Here is a 23,609-nt window from a genome sequence, read left to right on the forward strand (position 1 = left end):
GTTCTGGGCGGCAGGAGGTCTTTCCCAGATTTCCTCCATGAGATCTAGCGCCTCTCCTTTCAAATTTAAAAACAGAAGTTAAAAAAGAAAACGCTGAGCCAAGGGGTTTGGGGCGGCCTCTCTTGCGGAGGGTTCTTCCCCACCCCATAGCTGTCACTCTGCCCCCCCCCCCAGCCCTGCTTCCCCTTTCAGCTCCACCCCATTGCACAACCCACCTCCCCGCCCCGGCTTGCACAACCAACCAGAGCAACCCTGCCAGGCAGGCAGCAGCAGCAGCCTCCCCTCGGGACAGTTCCTCAAAGGCTTCGCTGCTTGAGCGAGGATGGTGCCAAGGCGAAGGTGGCACGGCAGCCCGCGGGGTCTGGCTGGAAGAAGCCGGGGGGGCGGCAGCAGCTGGCACCTGCCTGGCACCATGTGGCTGCTCGGGGTCTCCTGGGTGGCGCAGCTGGTCGCGGCTGCAAGCGGCTTGGTGGACCAGGAGCAGCTGTGCCCGAAGCCGGGTGAGAAAAAGAGAATTGTTTCGCCCATTGCATGGCTGGTTGGCACGGCTTAAATATTTGCGCGATGCTGTGGAAACGAGCCAGACCCCCATTCCTTTGCCCTGCAAAAATGCGCTTCTTGCAACGATTGCGCCCTGCGATCTGTCCCCTTTGAGCCTCACAGGGTAGGTTAGGCTGAGAGAGAAGGGGAAAAAAATAAAGGGAAATCTCCTTTAAAAATAAATCGTGGAGGCATCTTTCGAACGAGAGGTGCCTGCCCTGTAAAGATGAATTTTTAAAGCTTTTTTTCTATGTTTTCCTTCGTTTGATCCTATTAACAACCCTGTGAGGTAGGATAGGCTGAGAGAATGAAAAATTAGGGGGGTCTCCCTTTTTTATCCTGGGGGCACGTTTCAAACAGTTCCTCCTGTAAGGAGGAAATGTATTAAATTTATTTATTAGATTTATTTCTCCTTTCGGTTAATCCTCACAACAACCCTGTGAGGTAGGTTAGTCTTAGAGAATGAAAAATTAGGGGGATCTCCCTTTTTTTTTTTTTACCCTGGGGGCATGTTTCGAAGAAGAGGTGCCTGCCCTGTAAGGAGGAAATGTATTAAATTTATTTATTAGATTTATTTATCCTTTCATTTAATCCTCACAAGAACCCTGTAGGTAGGTTAGGCTGAGAGAAAATGGCGTGTTAGGGAAACGCTAACTGGGGGGTATGTTTCTTCTTAAGAGCAAGAGATTGTCTGCCTTGTCAGGATGAACTTAATTAAATTTATTATGATCGATCTCTCTGTTCCTTCTTCCATCGTTTGACCCTCACAGCAAGGACGTACGCAGGCTAAGCTGACAGAATGAAATTTTTAAGGAAGTGCCTCAGGACAATTTTACCCTTGGGTGATGTTTCATCTTAAGAACAGCCAGTTAAAAAGAGCCAAAAATCCAAAAATATTCAACAAATTGTTAAAACCAACGATAAGCTAAAAAGCAGATTCAAACTTGTGCATCAACGTTCTGCGTTTCTAGACAGGCTTGACTAAAACAAAAATGTTCATAGCAGGTGCCGAAAAGAGTAAAACAAACGGGTAACATCAATAGGCAGGGAGTTAGAAAGTTCAGACGCTGCCAGGCTCAAATATTGATTTCTTACACGAGTTGAGTTGCAGCCTGGGTATATATGGAAGGTGCCCCCAGGTTTTTCTCCCCATCGCTGCTCTAACCACTACACCACGCTCCTTCAAATGGGCTTTCTGTCGGTGGGCATTTATTGGGATAATAAGGCAGTGAATGGAACGGTGAAGCTTCCGCAATTTCAGTTTGGCACATTTAATCTGGCAAATTGTGTGTGCACCCACCCCTCAAAAGTTTGGAGAAACTGAATTGTTGGTTCTCTATTTTCTTTTTCTTCCTATAACTTGTCGTTGCGCCTTGGGGAAGGGGCTGGCGTTTAGGGGTCTGGATGGAGGCGGTGGCACAGATGTGGCGCCTAGTGGTTAGCGCTTGAGAGCGGAATGGGGTCCGGGGATCACCTTTGGGAAGACCACACACCTCTGAGTTTTCGGTCTGTGAGAATAGGCTGGAGGGGAGAAGTGGTTTGAGATTCTTGAATGATCGCGCCGCTCCGAATGGTGGTTGCAGCAGGATAGAGGAAGATAAGGGCTATCTTCTCTGTGGTTGCGGGCGCACCAAATATCTAAACCACATAGCATTCCCTGCAGAAGCCCGGGAGCCGTAGATTGCCTCTGACAATCCTACAGTTCCCAGCGCCTTAAAACTACAGTTCTCCAGGTTCTTTTCTTGGGGGAGATGTGTGTTGTACGCCACCTTGCCTGACTTATCTATAGAACAATGAAACTACATTAAGGACAGGCAGAAACTGGTGGATCTCAGGACAATTTGCTGCAGAACCAGCAACGGGTTTTCTGACTCCTAAGCCGTTCAGACAGCTGAACAACTTTCTCCAGCACTAATTACATTTGCCAGTTTAACTGACTCATCCATATTCCAGTCGTCAATGGAAAGTGACCTTCTCTGCTTCCAGAGATGACATGTGTTCAGACCTGCTGCACTTGAGAATTATTTATTATTATTTATTCTCATTATTATATTGATATGAACCATTTTTTTAAAAAAATGATCAAATCACAGGTCCATCTCTCTCTGTCTACATTGGTAGCAGATCTCTAGGGTTTTAGAAGTCTTTCCCTAATACTACCTGGAGGTGTCGGTATTCGAACCCAAGACCTCCTGCATGCAAACCAGATCTTTTAAGTTCTGAAGAAAGAAAACCAACAGCAGGAAGAAGGCAGGAGTCTCGATTTAGAAACCTTTTTTTTAAAAAAAAATCTTTCTGTGTGGCTCCTCTTGATAACGAAACCGCAGTTGTGTTGTCTTTCTGTAGCTAATATGCCAGGATCAAGCCCCAAATCATACTGTGAAAACCGTGCAGCTTCTGCTGCTGTTATATTTATTCACATCCTTCCCAGTCCCGGGACTCGAGGCCGCTTACACAAATTAAAAACAACAGGGATAAAAACATGTAGAAGAGGTTCGTTTAAAAAGAATTAAGCCGTAACAGAATTAAAACGAAATAAAACAAAATCTATTAAAATAAGAAGAGGTGTCCAAACAGTTCAGCACAACTTTAAAACCTTTTTCTTTTTTTAAAAAAAGGCCTTTGCTTTAAAAGAAGGCCAACATTGGTAATAGCAGGGGATGATGGGAGTCGTAGTTTAGGCACATCTGGAGGGCCAGAGCCTCCCCACACCTGTTTGATATTGATCATCATAGAATCATAAAGTTGGAAGGGACACTGAGGGACATCTAGTCCAGCCCTCTGCAAGGCAGTTGTCCCTTACACAGATTGAACCTGCAACCTTGGCATTATCCGCACCACTCTCTAGCCAACTGAGCTATCCAGCTGATATTTATTTATACACAGCCTTTCCCCCAGACTGGGGCTCAAGGTGGCTTAGGAAAATGAAAAACAACACAGGTAAAAAATGAAAAAGCTACAAACATATAAAAGATCATCATCAAAGAGTAATCATAAAATTAAAGCAATATATTTTTTAAAAACCCCAAATCTTTTTAAAAGACTGTTAAAAGCACATTCACGAGCCCTACTGGAATAAAGGGACGTGAGTGGCGCTGTGGGTTAAACCACAGAGCCTAGGGCTTGCCGATCAGAAGGTCGGCGGGTCGAATCCCCACGACGGGGTGAGCTCCCGTTGCTCGGTCCCTGCTCCTGCCAACCTAGCAGTTCGAAAGCACCTCAAAGTGCAAGTAGATAAATAGGTAGGAAGGTAAACGGTGTTTCCGTGCGCTGCTCTGGTTCGCCAGAAGTGGCTTAGTCATATTGGCCACATGACCCAGAAGCTGTACGCCGGCTCCCTCGGCCAGTAAAGCAAGATGAGCGCCACAACCCCAGAGTCGGCCACGACTGGACCTAATGGTCAGGGGTCCCTTTACCTTTACCTTTAGTGGAATAAAACAGCATTTGCTTGCTGGCAGGCAAACAGCAAGGAGGGAACCAGTCTAGCTTCCCGAGGAAAACTGAGTTCCACAGTTTGGGGGCAGCCACTGAGAAGGCCCTGTCCTACATCCCCACCTTTTGGGACTGTGTGGCTGATGGAACTGAGAGAAGGGCTTTCCTGAAGATCTCAGAGCCCTGGCACGTCTGTATGAGAGGATACGGTCTTTCAGTTAGTCTGGGCCTAAGCCCGGTTGTGGGCACCGTGTCCCTCCTCCCCAAATCCATGCGACGAAAGCTCCCGGATTAGCAGAACACCGTGATCTTTCCGTGGCTGAGCACCGACTGTTCTTGGCAGTGGACCAGGAAGGGCCAAGAGGCCAGCCCAGGGAGGTGAACGGACTGTTTGCTTTGGGCTGTTGACATTTCGTTGCGTCCCGGGTTTCGGCAACGCAGCAAGGAAAGGCGGAGGGAGTGCGGGCCGTGTTGCTCGCTCAGAGATAGATACACCCCCCAATGACCTTTCCCCCAAGATGCTAATCACTCCCCCCCCCCCCCCGACAGCGCAGCCAGGTTCCCAAAAAGCAGATTAATTCAGCTCAGGAGCAACGGGAGGAGAGACTGCAAGAAAGGGCAAGAAACCTGCAGGCCTCCGACCGAGAGGAGAGGCCTGTCTGCACTATACATTTAAAGCAGTATCATACCGCTTTAAGCAGGCATGGTTCTCCACCACCACCCCCGGCCGTCCCCGAAGAATCCTGAGAGCTGTCATTTGTTAGGAGGCTCCAGTATACCTGAAGGAGCGTCTCCACCCCCATCGTTCTGCCTGGACACTGAGGTCCAGCGCCGAGGGCCTTCTGGCGGTTCCCTCATTGTGAGAAGCCAAGTTACAGGGAACCAGGCAGAGGGCCTTCTTGGTAGTGGCACCTGCCCTGTGGAACGCCCTCCCATCAGATGACAAAGAGTAAACAACTACCTGACATTTAGGAGACATCTGAAGGCAGACCTGTTCAGGGAAGTTTTTAATGTTTGACATTTTAATGTATTTTCAATCTTTGTTGGAAGCTGCCCAGAGTGGCTGGGTAGACCCAGCCAGATGGGCGGGGTACAAATAATAAATCATTATTATTATTAATCCAGGCTGCTCTTTCTCTCACATAACTGCCTTCAGTGATTCAGTCACATATGGCAACAACAACATTAGACAATATTTCAGGTATCCTTGTTCCGAGCTTTATCCGCCAAGACCGGCATCTACTGTAGAACTTACTTCAATTGCTGATTGGCAGCTGCTGCAATTCTTCCAGCGATAGTCTGTTAATGGGCTGGGAAGTGTAGCTCTGTGCAGAGTAAACTTTGTTGTTGTTTAGTCGTTTAGTGGTGTCCGACTCTTCGTGACCCCCTGGACCAGAGCATGCCAGGCACTCCTGTCTTCCACTGCCTCCCGCAGTTTGGTCAAACCTGATGCTGGTAGCTTCGAGAACACTGTCCCACCATCTCGTCCTCTGTCATCCGCTTCTCCTTGTGCCCTCCATCTTTCCCAACAACAGGGTCTTTTCCAGGGAGTCTTCTCTTCTCATGAGGTGGCCAAAGTATTGGAGTCTCAGCTTTGGGATCTGTCCTTCCAGTGAGCACTCAGGGCTGATTTCCTTCAGAATGGATAGGTTTGATCTTCTTACCGTCCATGGGACTCTCAAGAGTCTCCTCCAGCACCATAATCCAAGAGCATCAATTCTTTGGCGACCAGCCTTCTTTATGGTCCAGCTCTCACTTCCATACATCATTACTGGGCTTTAACTATATGGAGTTAACTAAAGGTAAAGGGACCCCTGACCATTAGGTCCAGTCATGACCGACTCTGGGGTTGCGACGCTCATCTCGCTTTATCGGCCGAGAGAGCCAGCGTACAGCTTCCGGGTCATGTGCCCAGCATGACTAAGCCGCTTCTGACGAACCAGAGCAGTGCACGGAAACGCCGTTTACCTTCCTGCTGGAGTGGTACCTATTTATCTACTTGCACTTTGACGTGTTTTCGAACTGCTAGGTGGGCAGGAGCAGGGACCGAGGAACGGGAGCTCACCCCGTCGTGGGGATTTGAACCGCCGACCTTCTGATTGGCAAGTTCTAGGCTCTGTGGTTTAACCCACAGCGTCACCCGTGTCCTGTATATGCAGAGTAAACTACATTTCCCAAAATCCCTTTGGGGAAGCTATGTGCATGAAATATGCTTGGACTGTATGCTGTGGATGAGGCTCTCTGATGCAACCTGGGTACCACTCGTGCTAAGTGGTGGATTTCGCCACTGGAGGGGCCCCATAGAGCAAGGTGGGGGGGTGCATTTCCCCGCACTGCGTGTCCTTTCCTGTTGCTAGGAAACCACTCCTGGAAAGGTGAAGGTAGCTTTTGTCAATATTTACTGGGTGGGCAAAGCAGTGCAGAGGTGACTGTGCCCCCCCTCCCCCCCGACACACAAACAGGTTACCAACCAGCCAGAATGAATGAATCTGCCTGGCCTGTTTATGTAACTGTGTGGGAAAGTGGGGTTTGCAACAAAATGTTGCAGCATATCCTCCTGGGACAGCTTCTGCTTCATGATGGCAGCTGCCTGCTAGCTGTGCCCCTTTCTCCAGCTTAGAAATAGGAAGAAGAGCTTGCAGGATCAGGCCAGCAGCCCATCCGAGGCCCGCGTCCTGTTCTCACGGTGGCCAACCTGATGCCTACAGATGTAAACAGGAAATGAGCGCAACAACACTTTCCCCACTCGGTTTTTTTTTTTAATATTAATTTTTATTAGTTTTTTAACATACTGTTTTCAACAGTAATTAAACATACTTTTACATCTTATTCAATTTTTGGACTTCCATCAGTCCTGTCTGAAAATTTTCCAGTCTAATCTCTTAGTCTGCATTTCTTATTTTCCCTATGACATTTCAAACTCATAACCAACATCTCTATCTTTTTCTACTTCTTGTAGTCCTACTAGCATAATTTGTTGACTACAGTTGCTCTTCAAGTAATTCATATACTTCTTCCAGTCTTCTGTAAATCTCTGGTCCAGCAGGTTTCGAATCCTTCCTGTCATTTTGCCCAATTCTGCATAGTCCATTAATTTCGTCTGCCATTCTTCTTTCGATGCGCCCGGTTCTCCATTGCTGTGTGGGACAGCTGCATATTCATGAACTAGACCATCCTCAGGGTCCCTTCTAGCCCTACAATTCTATGATTTCTGTATACAGTGGACGCTCGGGTTGAGAACGTGATCCGTGTGGGATGCACGTTTGCAGCACGCAGCATTCGCAACCCACAGCAGTGCGTCTGCGCATGCGCAGCTTGTGATTCGGCACTTCTGCACATGCGCAAAGTGCGATTTAGCGCTTCTGCATATGCGCGGCCACCGAAACCCGGAAGTAAGCCGTTCCAGTACTTCCGGGTTTCGGCGGCCCATAACCCGAAAACGCGTAACCTGAAGCGTATGTAACCCGAGGTATTACTCTATTTGGTTCAGCTCAGGGAAGAGAGGATAAACATCTCTGAGGAAATAACCTGACGACCATTTTTCTCTCTTCTTTCCTCATTATTTCCGCCCCCAGCTGTGTCTCCCAATACGATTCTGGTTCAGCCCGGGATGAACGTTACCCTGCCCTGCCTGGAGGGGGAGCTAGAGAACATCACTCAGGTGCACTGGACGTTCAATGGAAGGAACCTGAGCGCGTCCACCGGCAGGCAGGTGATATCCGGACCCAGCCTCTTCCTGCCGTCGGTATATTTCAGTGACTCTGGCCGCTACGCTTGCTACACCGACAGCCACCGCCTCCTTTGCTCCCTGCGCCTGATGGTAGAAGGTGAGGGAGACGCTTCGAGAGGGTTAGGGCCCTTTTTGCTCAGCCGCACCTCTGCCTGGGTTTTGTTGTCGCCCGGTTGGGTCATTTACTGCCCTCCCTCTTCCTTGGAATTGATTTCTCAGGGCCTGAGCCAGGGCAGGGGGGTCTCAGGCCCAATGTGGTCCCCCAAGCCTCTCCATCTATAAACAAATAAATTATGCTTTTATATTTGTTGGAAGCTGTCCAGAATGGCTAGGGCAACCGTTGGGTGGGCAGGTTATTATTATTTTTATTATTATTATTATTATTATTATTATTATTATTATTAAAAATAAAAGTGTTCTCTACCTGTGGGTTTCATCATTATAGAGAATAAAGCTTCTATATAGACAAATTGGGACCCTGACTGCCTCCAGCTACAGAAGCTGAGGCTGCTGAACAGACTCTTGGACTGGGGTATTATAGAATCATAAAATTGTAGAATCGGAAGGGACCTTGAGGGTCATCTAGACCCACCCCGTGTGACTAAAGCATCCATGATGGGTGGCTGCCCAACCTCTACTTAAAAAATCTCTGACGAAGAAGTCTACAGCCTCCCGAGGGAGAACGTTGTTGACCGTTGTTTTTTCCTTTTATTGATACACTTTGTTCCATATCTTTATCTTGGATCTTACTGTGATTCATGTGCAAATTGTTGGGTTGCACACTTTTTGATGGTTGGTTTGTTCTTTAGGAATGCTTTTGTAATTTTGTAAAAATAAAAAATAAATCCCGTAGGGTAAGCAGCCTTGCGCATGGTTTTAGCTTTGAGAAGGTGGCGCATGCAAGTGAAATGTGGAACGAAACAAGCCAGACCTTTGCATATACAGAGGGAATCCGGTGAACTTTGTTAAACTGAACTAACTAGCCAGTACCGGAGTTCCTGAGCATATGCGGAAGGCTGTGTATCCTGCCCCCACGTAAACAGTCTCTTCCCCCTTTTCAGAACCGCCAGAGGCGCCAAACTTCACCTGTTTCCGAAAGAGCTTAGCCAAGGACATTTTCTGCGAGTGGAAGACGCCTCGTGGGATGTCCACCCACACCAAAGCCAGGATGTGGGTGCAGAAAAAGTGAGTGGAGGCTGGGAAAACATTTAAACTGTGGGGTTTAAATGAGGGATATGAGGGATGTCGGGGTTGTTGGGTTAGCAATGGGCCACCCTGTCATTCCCACCCCGATCTTGAGTTCGCATTTCTATATTTCCACATCAGTGTGCGCTGATAAAGTAAATCCTGGTGGGAATTCTTCCGTATTCCAGTGCTAATTTACCCTACTAGATATCACCAGAGAGACTGTGATATCACACACTTGTTAAACTGCAATAAATAAACAGAAGTTTATGTTCCATTTTAACCCTGACTGGACTCGTATTGTACCAGGTAGGGCCTGGGTGGTGGCAGCGAGAAATAAAGTGGTGGCACAGGGATCAATAGACGGTGAAACGTCCGGAGACCCTGTGTGATCGCCACAGACTGCCTTATCTATCACCTAGAAGTTAGAATCATAGAATTTGTTAAAAGGAAAAAACTGCTCCTTTTTCCTTATGGGGTATCCAATTGAACCCACAACCCTGAAATTAAAAGTCTCATGCTCTACTGACTAAGTTATTGATCACTGTGAATCTTCAGGGAAGGAGAGTCAGAACATTTTTGTTCTGTTAGGCTTTCCCTGCTAGATCAACGGGTCTTGAATCACAAGGGTCCGTTTATTAGGGTCTCCGTCTTGTTTGAAATGTATCAGTTTGAAATGCATCAGTTGTTTTGTGCTTTTAACTATTTTTAATTTACCTGATGTGTGAATCTCCTTGAGACGGTAGCTCAGAAGGCGATTAATATGCACAGTATAGTGAAATTACACAGTATGTAATTTTCCTTAATAGGCACATTTTATTTTATTTTTGAGCGCACAAAGGAATGGTACAATTATGCATGACGATTTCGCCAGTGTGCGCATTTTTACCCATGCCTTATTGAAGTACAGTATATGTGGTTTTTTTGTTCCCGTTGCCAAATTTGGAGAAGAGCAAGTTTCAAAAGCATGGCTGTGTTTCAATTGGTACATTGTTTTGGGAAGTGCAGATTAGGTGGGTCTGCTGTTAAGTGCAAGATGAATAGAAAACACACACACACACGTTCTTTAAATGCACAGTGCATACCAGCCTTGATCACCCGCAGAGAAGATCCGTTGAAATCAACCGGCCTTCTGTCAGCGCACCCGTTAATTTCAAGGCAGGGTCTGCTCATTGGCCGCTGTCATGCGCTGTAGCTATGCTCGATCGCTGTGAGATCCAATGTCTTCCCTTCCTCCGGCTGACCATTCCGTGTTCTTTTGTTGTAAATAAAAAATGCCCTTTTCCCTTATGGGATATCCAAGAGCCCATATAGAGTCCTTACATAGGTTCCCTATTGGTAGGAGAAAATAACAGAGACCTACCAGAGAATATTGAGAAGCAAAGCAGCTAGTAAGCTTGATCTTTACTGATCTGTTGCAACAGGGTACTCCCCTCATCCGCAGGAGAGAGGAGGGACCCAGAAAAATGCTGTGCAAGGCCTTATAAAGACTTTTGAAATTGCCACCTTGTAGATCAAGACCACCCCCAGAAACATCATACATACATCACAGAAGGGGTGCAACCTAAGACCACCCCTCAGATACATCACACCTACATCACAGAAAAGGCGGTCTAAAACAGAAATTTCAATATTGTTTTCTCCTGTTGTTGTTTATCTCCTGTCTGGCAGGTTACTTGATTGGATACCCTGGGGAGCCTGGCCATTCTTTTGCAGCGATAAATACTTAGTTCCTGGGCCAGGTCACAGGCTCACACCCTATTCAAACACAGACATACCCTTAAGACAGGATTTGTGAAGGAAAAGACAATGGGGAGGCTTTTCCACTTTGACCCTGCGTAGAAAACATTTGCTCAGTTTAGGAATCAAAATGGCTTCAGGTCGGTCTTCCTGTGCTGATCTATGTACATGCAGTTATGAACATTGCCATATATCTAAGACCTCAAAATTCCTATCACACTTCCCCCCCGTGTCCCCTAGTTTCGTCGGGGTGAACCGCGTCGAGCAGCCCTGCCGCTATTACGCCAAGTCCCGGAAGTTCTCTTGCCGCATCGAAGGAATCGCTGACGACGTGCACATCTTGAAGGTGTCCGTCTGCATCTTCAACCTGGCGGGATCCCTGAGCAGCCACACTTTCATCAGCACCGAAAATCTGTGTGAGTAGCAGCACCTTTACTCTGAATCGGGGCCGGTACCGCATGCGTCAGGGCACATGTTGTGCATAGCTGTCAATTTACAGATTTGAAAATAAGGGACCAGCAGCCTCGAAAATAAGGGATCAGCAGCCAAAATAAGGGATTTTAGTCAACCAGCAGCCAAACAAAGCCTCAAGCGGTGGTTCCCACAGCGCAGCAACCCGGCAAAGGGGATGCAGCAAGGAAAACCACCGTCACCTCTCCGCTGGGAAGCGCTGAGCAAAGGCGAGTCCCCAGGCAATGGAGCATTTGATCGGCACAAGGCATGCAAGCTCCACCCCCCAGTCGTTCTTAGACTCCTTATTGGGTGAGCAACGCAGCCAAGCAACACAGTTGGAGCCTCCCTCCTCCCTGGCCGGCAGGGAGGGAGGGAGAGGAGCTGCTTCCTTTGAAACCCGGGAAATTTAAGGGACATCATCAATAAGGGACAGCAGCGGGACACGGCGCTGGGATAAGGGACTTTCCCGCCAAATAAGGGACGGTTGACAGCTATGATGTTGTGCTGGAGCTAGAATGAATCTGCCTGTGCCCGACTCTCCTCCCTGCAGATTTTTGCTGCTTGCAAATTCTCCCAAATATTCCTGGATGCATGAGACTCTTAATTTCAGGGCTGTGCTTTAGAGCCCCACATGGGGCAAAAATTGGTGCTTTCCAACTCCACAATTCATAATTCTATAAAGTGTAGAATCAGGACTGGGGTAGCATCAGTCTGCGGCCCCCCAGACCTCTCCATTTGGCCCCCGGAATCCTTCCCGAGCCCATGGACATTCCCCTCATGTGCCGTGAATGGTTTAACACGGCTGGGAAGCGACCGTGAACTCTTATCATCTTCCTTCCTGGGATGGTCGACAGAGAGAGGTTTTTCTCACTCATAACATCTGAATTTGTGAGCATCTAATGAAGCTGAGGGATGCGGGTGGCGCTGTGGGTTAAACCACAGAGCCTAGGGCTTGCTGATCAGAAGGTCGGCGGTTCGAATCCCCGCGACAGGGTGAGCTCCTATTGCTCGGTCCCTGGTCCTGCCCACCTAGCAGTTCGAAAGCACATCAAGTTAAAGTAGATAAATAGGTACCACTCTGGTGGGAAGGCAAATGGCATTTCCATGCACTGTTCTGGTTCGCCAGAAACAGCTTAGTCATGCTGGCCACATGACCCGGAAGCTGTACACCAGCCCCATCGGCCAATAAAGCAAGATGAGCGCCGCAACCCCAGAGTTGTCCGTGACCGGACCTAACGGTCAGAGGTCCCTTTACCTTTTTAATGAAGCTGAAGGTTGGGAGATTCAGGAAAGGTTTTGTTTTTATTTTAAACGAGAAGTTTATTTAAACAACAAGACGCTTTACTTGAAGGGAAAACTATCCAAGATCAAATTTTTGTTTAGAGTAATTTACCCCTACTTAAATTACTTTAGAGTAATTTACCCCTATTTGCTCTGCATGTAACAGCTACGTACAAAAAAGTTATAAAATCGTCCTTGTTTGTACAACGATAAAAGAAAAACATTGAAATTATCCAATCAAATAAGGTATGCAAGGTTTTTGCTTTTCAACAACGAGAGCAAAATAACTTACTGGAATACAAAGATAAAAGTTAGAGGAGCATGCCATGGAGGAATGGGGCATTTTCACAGACCAGTTTGTTTTTACCACCCCATCTTCATATGATGTTGATCAAAACATACCATTGGCCATTTAGTTAAAAAAATATATGCATGTCTGTGCACATACACCAGTTATGTTATGTACAATAGAAGGAATGGGAAAAGAAATCAAAGACAGAAAGCTATGCTGCAGTAGTCAAGATGTGGCTGAACCAAGTCTCGTTTTTCTAATTGTGAATGTGTTGTCTGTGGGAAAAGGAGTTTGGTTCTCTTTTGATACTCCGGTCCAGCATGAATCCAGCACAAATGCTCCAATATTGCATCGATGACATGTTGCAGAAAACAGTGGAGAAAGAGAGAGGGAGAGAGAGAGAGGGACTTTCCTTTCTCCTTTTTAAAACCTCATCATCAATCTTTATTACGCTCCAGAGACCCAACAAATCATTACAAAGCAATATACAATTCATACAGCCTACCTCCAGGTGAAACAAGCATTTTCTTCAGAATATAGGGATTATTTGTTCTTGCAACCACCGATAAAAACTTTGCTAATGTTCTAGCATTTGTCCGGTCTTCCTATAGGAACCTGACATAGTGAGCCTCTGATTTTCCTGGGAAAGGTACCAGCAAGGGTAGTATCAGTTTTTTTTAACCTTTCTGGCTGATCTCCCCCGCCCCCCCCCCCACAGTGAAGCCAGACCCACCAGTCAACGTGGAGGTGAGGAACGTGGAGCTGCACCCCCGCAAACTGTTTGTGACCTGGCGCAAACCCCCCTCTTGGGGTTCCTCCTTCTTCCGCCTGCAGTTCGAGATCCGCTACCGGGTGGAAGCCTCAACAGCATACAACAAGGTCTGCCCTTACTTTTGATTTTGGGGTGAGGAGAGGGCAGGCATTCCCTGAACCTGTACAAGTGGCAATGCTCGATTTCGGCACGCAGAAATAATGGGCGTCCCCACCTTATTTCCTGTGTGCCTCTTGGCTGCATCTTTCGTTAGACCAGAGGCGGGGAAACCTGTGGTCCGCTAGGCGTTGTTGGGACTACAGTTCCCATCATCCCCAGCCAGCACGGCCAATGATCAGGGTGATTGGATTTGTAGTCCAGCGACATCTGGAGGGTCGCAGGCTCCCCATCCCTGTCCTGGACACATATCCCAACCAATCAGGGAACACATATTTAATGCACTTTAATGGAGCAATGCTGGGGAACCTGTGGCCCTTCAGATGCTGTCAGACTACAATTCCCATCAGCCCCAGCCAACCAGGCCACTGGTTAGAGATGATGGGAGTTGTGGCAACTGGAAGGCCACAGGTTCTCCACTAGGCTATGCTGATTTGCAGTGGCAAATCCCCAGGGTTTGAAGAACCATCTGCAGCTCTCCCTCGAGATGCTTGGGCCTGTTGCATGCAGCCCATCTGCTGTACAACTGAGCTCTGGTCCTTCCCCTACATACCAAGTTTCCAGTCCTCATGGTACCATATTGAAGATCTGGCTTTCGCAGGAAGCTGCCTGATACCGAATCAGATTCTGGGTCCACCTAGCTCAGCACTGCCTGCACGGACTGGCAGCAGCTCTCCCGGGTTTCAGGAAAGACGTCTTTCACAGACTCACCTGGCGGTGCTGCCGCAGATTAAATCTGGGACCTTTTGCATGCCAGGCCACTGAGCTGTGCCCCTTTCCCTTTCTCTGGGCTACAGATTCACCTTCAGGATGAATACACTTCCTACACCATCTCTGACGTGATGCCAGGTGTCCGCCATGTCATCCAGGTGCGGGCCCGGGAAGAATTCAACCAAGGAATCTGGAGCGAATGGAGCCGGGAGAGCTTTGGAGTGCCCTGGACAGGTTGGCAGTGCCCTTTCCGTTGCCCCTCCCGTGCCCTTCCTTATATGGAATGTTGTGGATAGTAGGAGAGGATATACAGTCATACCTCATGTTACGTTTGCTTCAGGTTGCGCGTTTTCAGGTTGCGTCCAGCGGCGACCCGGAAGTAATGGAATGGGTTACTTCCGGGTTTTGCCACTTGTGCATGCGCAGACACGCAAAACGACGCCACGCGCATGCGCAGAAGCGGCAAATTGCCACCCGCACGTGCGCAGACGCAGGTTGCGTTCTTTTCAGGTTGCGAACAGGCCTTTGGAACAGATCCTGTTCGCAACCAGAGATACCACTGTATTGATTAAGTATTTGTTTTCCCTCACTCACGCTAGTGAGCTGGTAGCAGAGTATACTCCCCTGTATATTGCAGGAAACTAGTTGGTAGATTTGTTTGAATCTCTTGAGTTAAGCAATCCAGTCTGGCTTGTCCAGATTGGATCTGTTCCTGGTAAATCCCCTTTGTTCCCTCTTAAAAGAATAAAGACGCAACAGTCTTCTATTAAGAAAAACAGGAAGTTTACTTACATTCAGTTCACAGTATGATCCTGAAGGCAGGCTTTAGCTTGTAGTTGAAGAAGAGGGTGTGGGCTCATCCCGATACGATATGATATCTTTATTGTCATTGTCCCATACAGAACAATGAAATTGAAAAATCTACATAAGACATTCAAAACCCCCTAAAAACTCTGAAACCCCATTTTAAAATACAATATACTATAAAGGTAAAGGGACCCCTGACCATTAGGTCCAGTCGTGGCCGACTCTGGGGCTGCGGCGCTCATCTCGCTTTACTGGCCGAGGGAGCCGGCGTACAGCTTCCGGGTCATGTGGCCAGCATGACTAAGCCACTTCTGGCGAACCAGAGCAGCGCCCGGAAACGCCGTTTACCTTCCCGCCAGAGCGCTACCTATTTATCTACTTGCACTGGTGTGCTTTTGAACTGCTAAGTGGGCAGGAGCAGGGACCGAGCAACAGGAGCTCACCCCGTCGCGGGGATTTGAACCGCCGACCTTCTGATTGGCAAGTCTTAGGCTCTGTGGTTTAACCCACAGCGCCACCCGTGTCCCCACAATATACTATAGAGACTCCTTATACTGCGTTTAGAACCGGAATTGCATTTGGGTAGAAACTGTTTCTCAGGTGGCTAGTCCTGGTCTTTATAACCCTGTACCTTCTTCCAGAAGGCAGAAGCTGAAAGAGATATTTCTGGGGTGCATACTATCCTGCGCTATCTCTGCAGCTTTCTTATGGCACCTGACAGCATAGATTTGATCGAAGGTGGGAAGAGTGCACCCAATTATTCTCTCTGCAGTCTTTACAACCCTGGACTGCATTTTTTTTCCTGGCCATGCAGCTCCCAAACCACACACAGAGACCATAAGTTAATGCACTCTCCACAGTACAATGGTAAAATGCCATTAACCATATGGGATTGAGCCCATGTGCTGCTGGCTGAGAGCTAGAGGACAGCAAAAACATCAAGACGGAACGAGGCGGAAAGGCGAAAGGAGAAGGGAAGATGGCTGCATGACTAGGCCTTTATAGGGTCTCCCAGGGTCATGCCCATCTACCTGGTCACACGCAGGGGAAAGATGCTCCAAACAGGTGTGGCAGGAAGTCCTCCTGGCTTGAGTAACATCCCCCTGTGTGTCTACTCTGGGCAAACAGGAAATGTTGTACCTGACTGCTTTCTGTGATGTGGCATGCCACAAGGCAGTGGCGTAGCGTGGGTTGTCAGCACCCGGGGCAAGGCAAGTAATTTGTGCCCCCTAACCCGTGGATTTGCGCCCCTAACCCTAACCCCCAGATGTTGCGCCCGGTGCGGCTGGCCCCCCCTGCACCCCCCACGCTACGCCACTGCCACAAGGGCTGCCATTTTGCAACCTGCCAAGGAGCAGAATGAGGGGTTAGCTAGGTCAGAGCTGGCTCAGCTGTAGCCTTTAGGCCTCCTAACTGTTCTCTAACTCAGCCGCAGAACATCAGCTTTGCATGCCAAAGCCCCAAAGAGCCACTGCGGGTCAGTGTAGAAAATACTAAGCTAGAAGAAACAATGGTCTAATGGAAGTTGGAGTCTGTTTGGAGGGTCACGGGCTCCGCTTCCCTGCTTGACGCCTCTGCAAGTGCATTTAACATGTGAATCCCTGATTGGTTGGGACATGCATCTAGGATAGGGCTGGGGAACCTGCGGCCCTCCAGATATTGCTGGGACTCTGGTTCCCATCATCCCCGGAGCATTGGCCATTCTGGCAGGTTGTTCTGGTGGGAGTTGGAGTCCAAGGGTATCTAGGGGGTGGCGCACAGGTGCCCCAGCTTTGCTTTTTGGCACGAAAACCACCCGACCCCTAATATCAGTTGTGTGGAAGCTGGCTGTCGTTCCTGAGGAGTTGAAGGAAATGTATTTTGGACCTGCAAAGTGGTACTCTTGTAAAATATATACCGTATTTTTCGCTCTATAAGATACACCAGACCATAAGGCGCACCTAATTTTTGGAGGAGGAAAACAAGAAAAAAAATATTCTGAATCTCAGAAGCCAGAACAACAAGAGGGATCGCTGCGCAGCGAAAGCAGTAATCCCTCTTGCTGTTCTGGCTTCTGGGATAGCTGCGCAGTCTGCATTTGCTCCATAAGACGCACACACATTTCCCCTTACTTTTTAGGAGGGAGAAAGTGAGTCTTATAGAGCAAAAAATACGGTATATATATATATATGGGGTGAGCAGAATACATACAGAAGCCTGAGTCACTGATGCCTAGGCTCTGAGGAGATGGACGTGTGGGTCTAGCTTCAAAATAGATTTTTGTCCCAGCAGCCCAACAAAGCAACAAAGCATCTCTCTCTCTCTCTCTCTCTCTCTCTCTCTCTCTCTCTCTCTCTCTCTCTCTCTCTCTCTCTCTCTCTCTCCGTGCCTCGCCCCCAGATATATTTTTTATTCAATCCCTTCTTTTTCTCCTTGGCATTTCAGAAACCAAGGACCGCGACTCAGAAACCACGCTGGTCCCCTCAGAGGTAAGTAATTTCCATGAGAAGCAGGGCCTTCTGGGTGGTGGCTCCAGAGTCCCAGCAAGCGGTCCATATATACCCCGCTCCAGTCTCCCATGTAGTTTCAAAAACAAGAGAAGAGTTCCTGCGCTTCCACTGTCTGTTGGGGGCGGCTCATAAAATCTTAACATTGGAGGGAGGGGACTTATAGGTCACTTACCATCAATGTGTTTTCCCTAAATTTCAACCCAAATCTACCCACCTGTCATTGAAGTTCAGGTGTGGCCCTCCAGATGTGGGTGGACCAGGAGCTCTCACCTACCCCAGTCAGCGGAGTCAAGGGTGGGTGGAGAATGGATAATCTGTTCGTTTTGGTTTCTCAGTTTTCCAAAGTTAGGCCCTGTAGCAGTACCACACCACTTGAAGAAGTTATGGCTTCCACCCAGAGAATTCTGGGAACTGTAGTTCATTAGGGGTGCAGAGAGTTGTTAGGAAACCCACACACTATTCCCCTTCTAGGGCTGCAATTTATTTTATGTATTCTATATCCCACCTTTTCCTCAAAGGAGCTCAAGGGGGCCTACTGACCCAAGGTCTCCCAGTGAGCTTCATAGCCAAGGGGCAGGATTTGAACCCAGGTCCTAGTCTGACCCTGCTTCCACTACCACCCCACTGGCTCTAAACAGGCTTTCCCAGTTGGATGAATGGGTCTTGGCCACAAGTGTCCGCTTGTTAGATTTTTGGCGCTGTTTTAAATATCTTGGTTGTTTTCGTGTTGTTAACGCTTTCTTATTTTCTTATGTGCAAATCTCCTTGAGACGGAGCTTTAGAAGGTGGTGAATAATAATAATAATAATAATAATAATAATAATAATAATAATAATGATGATGATGCAGCCAGAACCCAATCCTCTTCATGAAGACACCCTTCTGACTGTAATAAACAAAAATCTGGCCAGCCTCCCCAGGGTATCCAATCAAGTGACCATTAACGGGTAATCTGCCAGACAGGAGATAAACAGCGCACTCAGATTTTTGTTGTAGACCGCCCTTTCTGTGATGTAGGTATGATGTATCTGGGGGGTGATCTTGTCTTGAGCTACACCCCTTCTGTGATGTATGTATGATGTTTCTGGGGGTGGTCTTGGACTCCAGGGTGGGCAATTTAAAATGTCTATATAAGGGTGGGCACGCCTTTGTTCGGGGTCCTCCTCCTTTCCTGTGTTTGAGGGGAGCACCCTGTTGCAACAGATCAATAAAGATCAGGCTTACTAGCTGCTTTGCTTCTCAGTATTCTCTGGTTGGCCTCTGTTATTTTCTCCGACCGATGGAGAACCTACAAAGGACTCTATCAGGGCTCTTGTGCCCCGCATAAGGGAATAAGGGCAGATTTTTGTTTATTACATGACTCAGGAAATCTGTAGCCTCCACACCAACTAAAATATTCTGAGAGAATGAATTTTTAAAAGGTCAAAAACCCATCCAAGCCCGCCACAAGCATTCAAAACAGCTCCGCTAGCAAAATTCATAGGCTCCAGCTGCCCCTCTCAGCAGGTACAGCCCCTGTTTCCGAGACGCTGGCCTCTAATAAACCCTGCTTCCTCTTTTTGACCACTGAGGGTTCCTTGTCTAAATGGAGAGATACAACTATTCAGAGTTGGCTGCACTCAGCCTGTTATGTACTGAGTTGAATAGGATCAAAAGGCAGCAGTCTGATTGGTCCTAGAACAATAGGATTCAGAATGCAGCAGTCTGATTGGTCCTAGAACAATAGGATTCAGAATGCAGAAGTCTGATTGGTCCTAGAACAATAGGATCCAAAATGGAGCAGTCTGATTGGTCCTAGAACAATAGGATTCAGAATACAGCAGTCTGATTGGTCCTAGAACAATAGGATCCAAAATGGAGCAGTCTGATTGGTCCTAGAACAATAGGATTCAGAATGCAGCAGTCTGATTGGTCCTAGAACAACATGGTCCAGAATGCAGCAGTCTGATTAGTCCACAGGAGCCACCCAATCCAGCTCCAGGTGGAAGTGAATCCGCAACCTGATTGGCCTACAGGTGAATCCCGGAATTAGCCAATCACGTGGGACCCATTGTGTAAATAATGTATATAAAGCAGACATTCTGGGGGTACTTCCATCCTTCCTCACCACTATGAGCTGAATAAAGAGCATGAAATCCAAGTATATTTCACATCCCTTTTCTTTTTTGCTCTCTCTTGCAGGTTGATCCTTTTGCCAGCACCGTTAAGCCCAAGTGCACTTCTGAGCTCCCTGTCGTCATGAGTAAGCCGACAGGTAAGTGCGCCACCTTTCGTGGCCTCACTTGTACAAAGGTGGCTTTTTGTACATGCGAAGGGCTGCAAAAAATACGGGGACATCGCCTGGGGGTGATGGGAGCAAGGATCTTTGGCAGGTAGGCTTCCCTAGTGGTGATGGCAGGCGATAGCCGTGCTCCCTATTTGTGGGTCACCTTGGGCCAGACACTGTCTCTCAGCTTAGCCTACCTCACAGGGTTGTTGTGAGGATTAAAGGAAGAGGGGGAGAGTCATGGATGCCACATTGAACTCCTTAGAGGAAAAGATGGGGCACAAATGCAAATTCGATTCCATTTTGATTTCCCATAATGCCCCACAGCAGGCTCTTTTGGACTGAGGGCCGAATTCCCTGCTAGGCAACCTGGCCAAGGGCCAGATGGGAGAGCCGCATTCGGACCCTGGACTTGAGGGTCCCTGCCTTTGCCCCAGAGAGGTGCAAAGCTGGAGGCATTGTGGGAAATGAAGAGGCTGGCCTGACCTAACTGTGTTCCCTGATTGTTTGTCCCTTCTAGTGGAAAATGCTGCCTCTACGCCTCTGTACTTGTTCCTCATCATGGCTGTAAGCGTGACTGGAATTGTTGGCATCTTGGTCGTTGGAGTCATTCTCCGGTGAGGAAGACCACCTAATTTTTGGGAGTTGGGGGGGGGGATGTTGATTACTGGGAGCGGTGAATTCACGAAACCTTGGTCTTGGAAGATGTTTAGTAGGGCCAGTTCTGGGGTGATTTCTAATACCTGCTTAGTTATTTTACATATTTCTCGTATGGCTGTTGTCCAGAATACTTGGATTTTGGGGCATTCCCACCACATGTGGAGGTAGGTGCCTATGGAGGTGCACCCTCTCCAGCATTTTGGTGAGGTTCCTGGGCGTATTAGCACTAATTTCCTTGGTGTTAGGTACCACTTGTAGGTGAGTTTCAGAATTAGTTCTTTACTTTTCATTGATATGGATTTAAATGGGGGGGGGGGTTAGACCACATTCTGGTCCACTGAGTGGGGTTAATCTTGTAGTCTATGTGAGCCCGGTCTTGGCCGGGGAGGGCGGGGTATAAATAAAAATTATTATTATTATTATTACTATTACTACTACTCCCCCCCCAAAAAACCCCCCAACCAATGTCCTTTCTGTTGGGAATAATTCAGACTGAAGTTCCCAGGTGTCAAAAAAGGTTGTTTATGTCTGCCACAACTACAGCCCGTGTTTTGTTAGCCCCCAAATGGAAAACGAGCGAGGTCCCAACCAAAGAAGAATGGCAACTTAAACTGATGGAATATGCGCCGCTTGCGGACTTGACATATAGAATAAGAGAACAAGAAGAACATAGGTTTAAAGACGATTGGAAAACGTTTATTGAATATATGGGGGGGGGGAATTGTGTAGACTTGAAAACGTTGGCAGCATTAAGATAAATTCAACAGTGTAAATGAGTTTTGATGGATGCCATAATCAGTGGAATACTGAATGGTTTAGTTTATGTAAAAGATTTATGTTATGCAAAAATGAACCATGGAAAGAGAAGAAGGGAAGTCACTGGTATCTTAAGGGTGTGAAGGATCCCTAACCATTAGATCCAATCGTGGCCGACTCTGGGGTTGCAGCGCTCATCTCGCTTTATTGGCCAAGAAAGCTGGCGTACAGCTTCCGGGTCATGTGGCCAGCATGTGGCGAACCAGAGCAGCGCACGGAAATGCCGTTTACCTTCCCGCCAGAGTGCTACCTATTTATCTACTTGCACTTTGACGTGTTTTCGAACTGCTAGGTGGGTAGGAGCAGGGACCGAGCAACGGGAGCTCACCCCGTCACGGGGATTCGAACCCCGACCTTCTGATTGGCAAGTCCTAGGCTCTGTGGTTTAACCCACAGCGCCACCCGCGTCCCTTCTTAAGGGTGTATAAATGCATTTAAAGCCATCCAAGTGGGCGGTCCTCACTGCTTCCCGTGCATGTGATGGTAGAAACGTGATCTCAAAACCTGCCATTTTTTGTTGTTTCAGGTACAAGAAAAAATGGGGGATGTCACCTTGTGGAGAAGAGAAATCCAGCACTGCCCCACCACACTCCCTGACCCTCATGGCTCCTGAGCCTCCTCTGAGTTCATCTCCTCTTCTCTCCCCTCCGGCTTCGCCCTTCAGCGAGAGCTCTGTTGACACCCCGAGCATCCCAGAGAACAGCCCCTACGATGTTTCAAACGCGGACTATTTCCTGATGCCGTAGTAGCCGACAGACGTCGGCTTTAGGGAGGTTATTGGGTGCTGCAATGTCCCCGCATGTGGGCACCGTACGTACCCTGAAGGATGTGGAGATTCAGGAACACAGCCAAGGCGCCTGGGACATCGTTGAGAGTCCCTCGGGTCGTACCAGCATCAAGTAGCGCTGACGTCAAGGCCCACGCTACTGAGATCTAGGAAAGGTGTCTGCTCCTCCGTCCGGAGTCAAGCCGCTCAGAAGATGCTCCACATTCAGGATTTTGTTCGCCGCTCATCAGGAAGAGCTCAGGTGTCCTTGAAACCGAAGATGGTGGTTGCAGATATGCCAAGTCCCTGCCCGGGTTCTGTGATGGGGATGCGCACAGCCGCAAGGTTTCTTCCAGCCCACTGTGGCTGGCAGATAAAACGGCTGGAGGCACCGACAACAAATTGTCCCTACATTTTGAAAGTTCTTTCCAGGAAGTGTCTGTCCTCCTGGATTCATGAAGTCGGGGAGGTCTGCCGTCGGAGGAGCTGTCATCCCCGAAGCGGCAGATGATGGAAGAAGTGGTTTTGGGTACCACTTTGAGCAATCGTTGGCCCTTTTCTACATGCCAAGGAAGGGCATCCAGGCCAGATTCCAGGGCTGGGCCAGGACATTTTGCGACCTGGTTCAAAGGAACGGTGCCTTCTGGCGAGCCAGACTGTTGCTCCATCTAGCTCAGTATTGTCTACACTGGCTGGCAGCAGCTCTCCAGGGTTTCAGACAGGGAGTCTCTCCCAGCCTAGGGAAGCAAAGGACTGGGCCAGGGGGCTTTTGTATGCAAAGCTGAGCCACGGGAGAAGGTGCCGTTTCGTGTCTTCCCTGATTTCACGCCAAGGAACTGATCTGTCTGGCAACTCTTTCCTGGTTGAAGGGGGCAGAAGACAGGTAGTCCTCTGGGGATTTGGTGCTGCTTCCTGCCCCCCAGGAAACTCACCCCCAAGGCAGCCAGCTAACCCTACCTTATGGCTGGGCCGGTGCAGTCTGAGTCCTATGATGTATTGGAAAGAGCGGGTGCAAAACTGCCTTTTAGCTGAGCCAGACTTTCGGTCCCAGAATTGTTCTTCTCACCGCCCTACCATGGGAAAGGCTTCGGACTGAACAACAGGAGCTCCCCCAAGGCCAAGTCCAGCATACTGTTCTGTCAAAGGTCAGCCAACTGTGCCAATGGGGAGCCCCAAACAGGACCTGAGCACAAGAGCAAACTTCCTCCATCACAGAAAGCATGTGTGCGGTCCCTGAGTCATGGGTGCGATGCACAAGGCTGTTCCACTGGTCTTGCGCAGGAAGAAACATGGCAACAGAGATTTGGCTTTTCGAAAGCAAGGGGCTTTGTTACCCACAGTCCTTGCTGTGCATCAAAAGAGGAAAGAGAGGACTCTTTCTGCAATGTAAACAAGTCTCCAACTCGTTGCCTCCAACGGGGAACTTTGCTGCCCTGGGATGTTACGAAACCCAGCGTTACTCTGTCTTTTTTTTCCCCTGCCGCAGAACAACAGAACTGATATTTACTTTTTT

At 48.3% G+C, this 23,609-nt stretch overlaps 1 protein-coding gene across 1 annotated transcript; it reads left to right on the forward strand.

Annotated features, from left to right (window-relative positions):
• The first annotated feature begins 289 nt into the window (after window positions 1-289).
• On the forward strand, window positions 290-23,384 carry IL6R (interleukin 6 receptor). Its single transcript, XM_081891662.1, has 10 exons — window positions 290-500; window positions 7,548-7,799; window positions 8,764-8,887; window positions 10,868-11,043; window positions 13,372-13,532; window positions 14,379-14,526; window positions 17,524-17,567; window positions 19,770-19,842; window positions 20,375-20,471; window positions 21,857-23,384. The coding sequence occupies exons 1-10, from the start codon at window positions 323-325 to the stop codon at window positions 22,074-22,076; spliced, it is 1,473 nt and encodes a 490-aa protein (XP_081747788.1). The 5' UTR covers window positions 290-322; the 3' UTR covers window positions 22,077-23,384.
• Window positions 23,385-23,609: the final 225 nt, after the last annotated feature.

This window comes from Podarcis melisellensis (assembly GCF_964234715.1).
Source record: "Podarcis melisellensis genome assembly, chromosome: 16".
Taxonomy (NCBI): domain Eukaryota; kingdom Metazoa; phylum Chordata; class Lepidosauria; order Squamata; family Lacertidae; genus Podarcis; species Podarcis melisellensis.

Coding starts and splice junctions, on each gene's coding strand:
- IL6R (XM_081891662.1), top strand. CDS start 323: ATGGTGCCAAGGCGAAGGTGGCACGGCAGCCCGCGGGGTCTGGCTGGA. Junction 7,800..8,763: donor CCTGCGCCTGATGGTAGAAG/GTGAGGGAGACG, acceptor CCCCCTTTTCAG/AACCGCCAGAGGCGCCAAAC. Junction 11,044..13,371: donor CATCAGCACCGAAAATCTGT/GTGAGTAGCAGC, acceptor CCCCCCCCACAG/TGAAGCCAGACCCACCAGTC.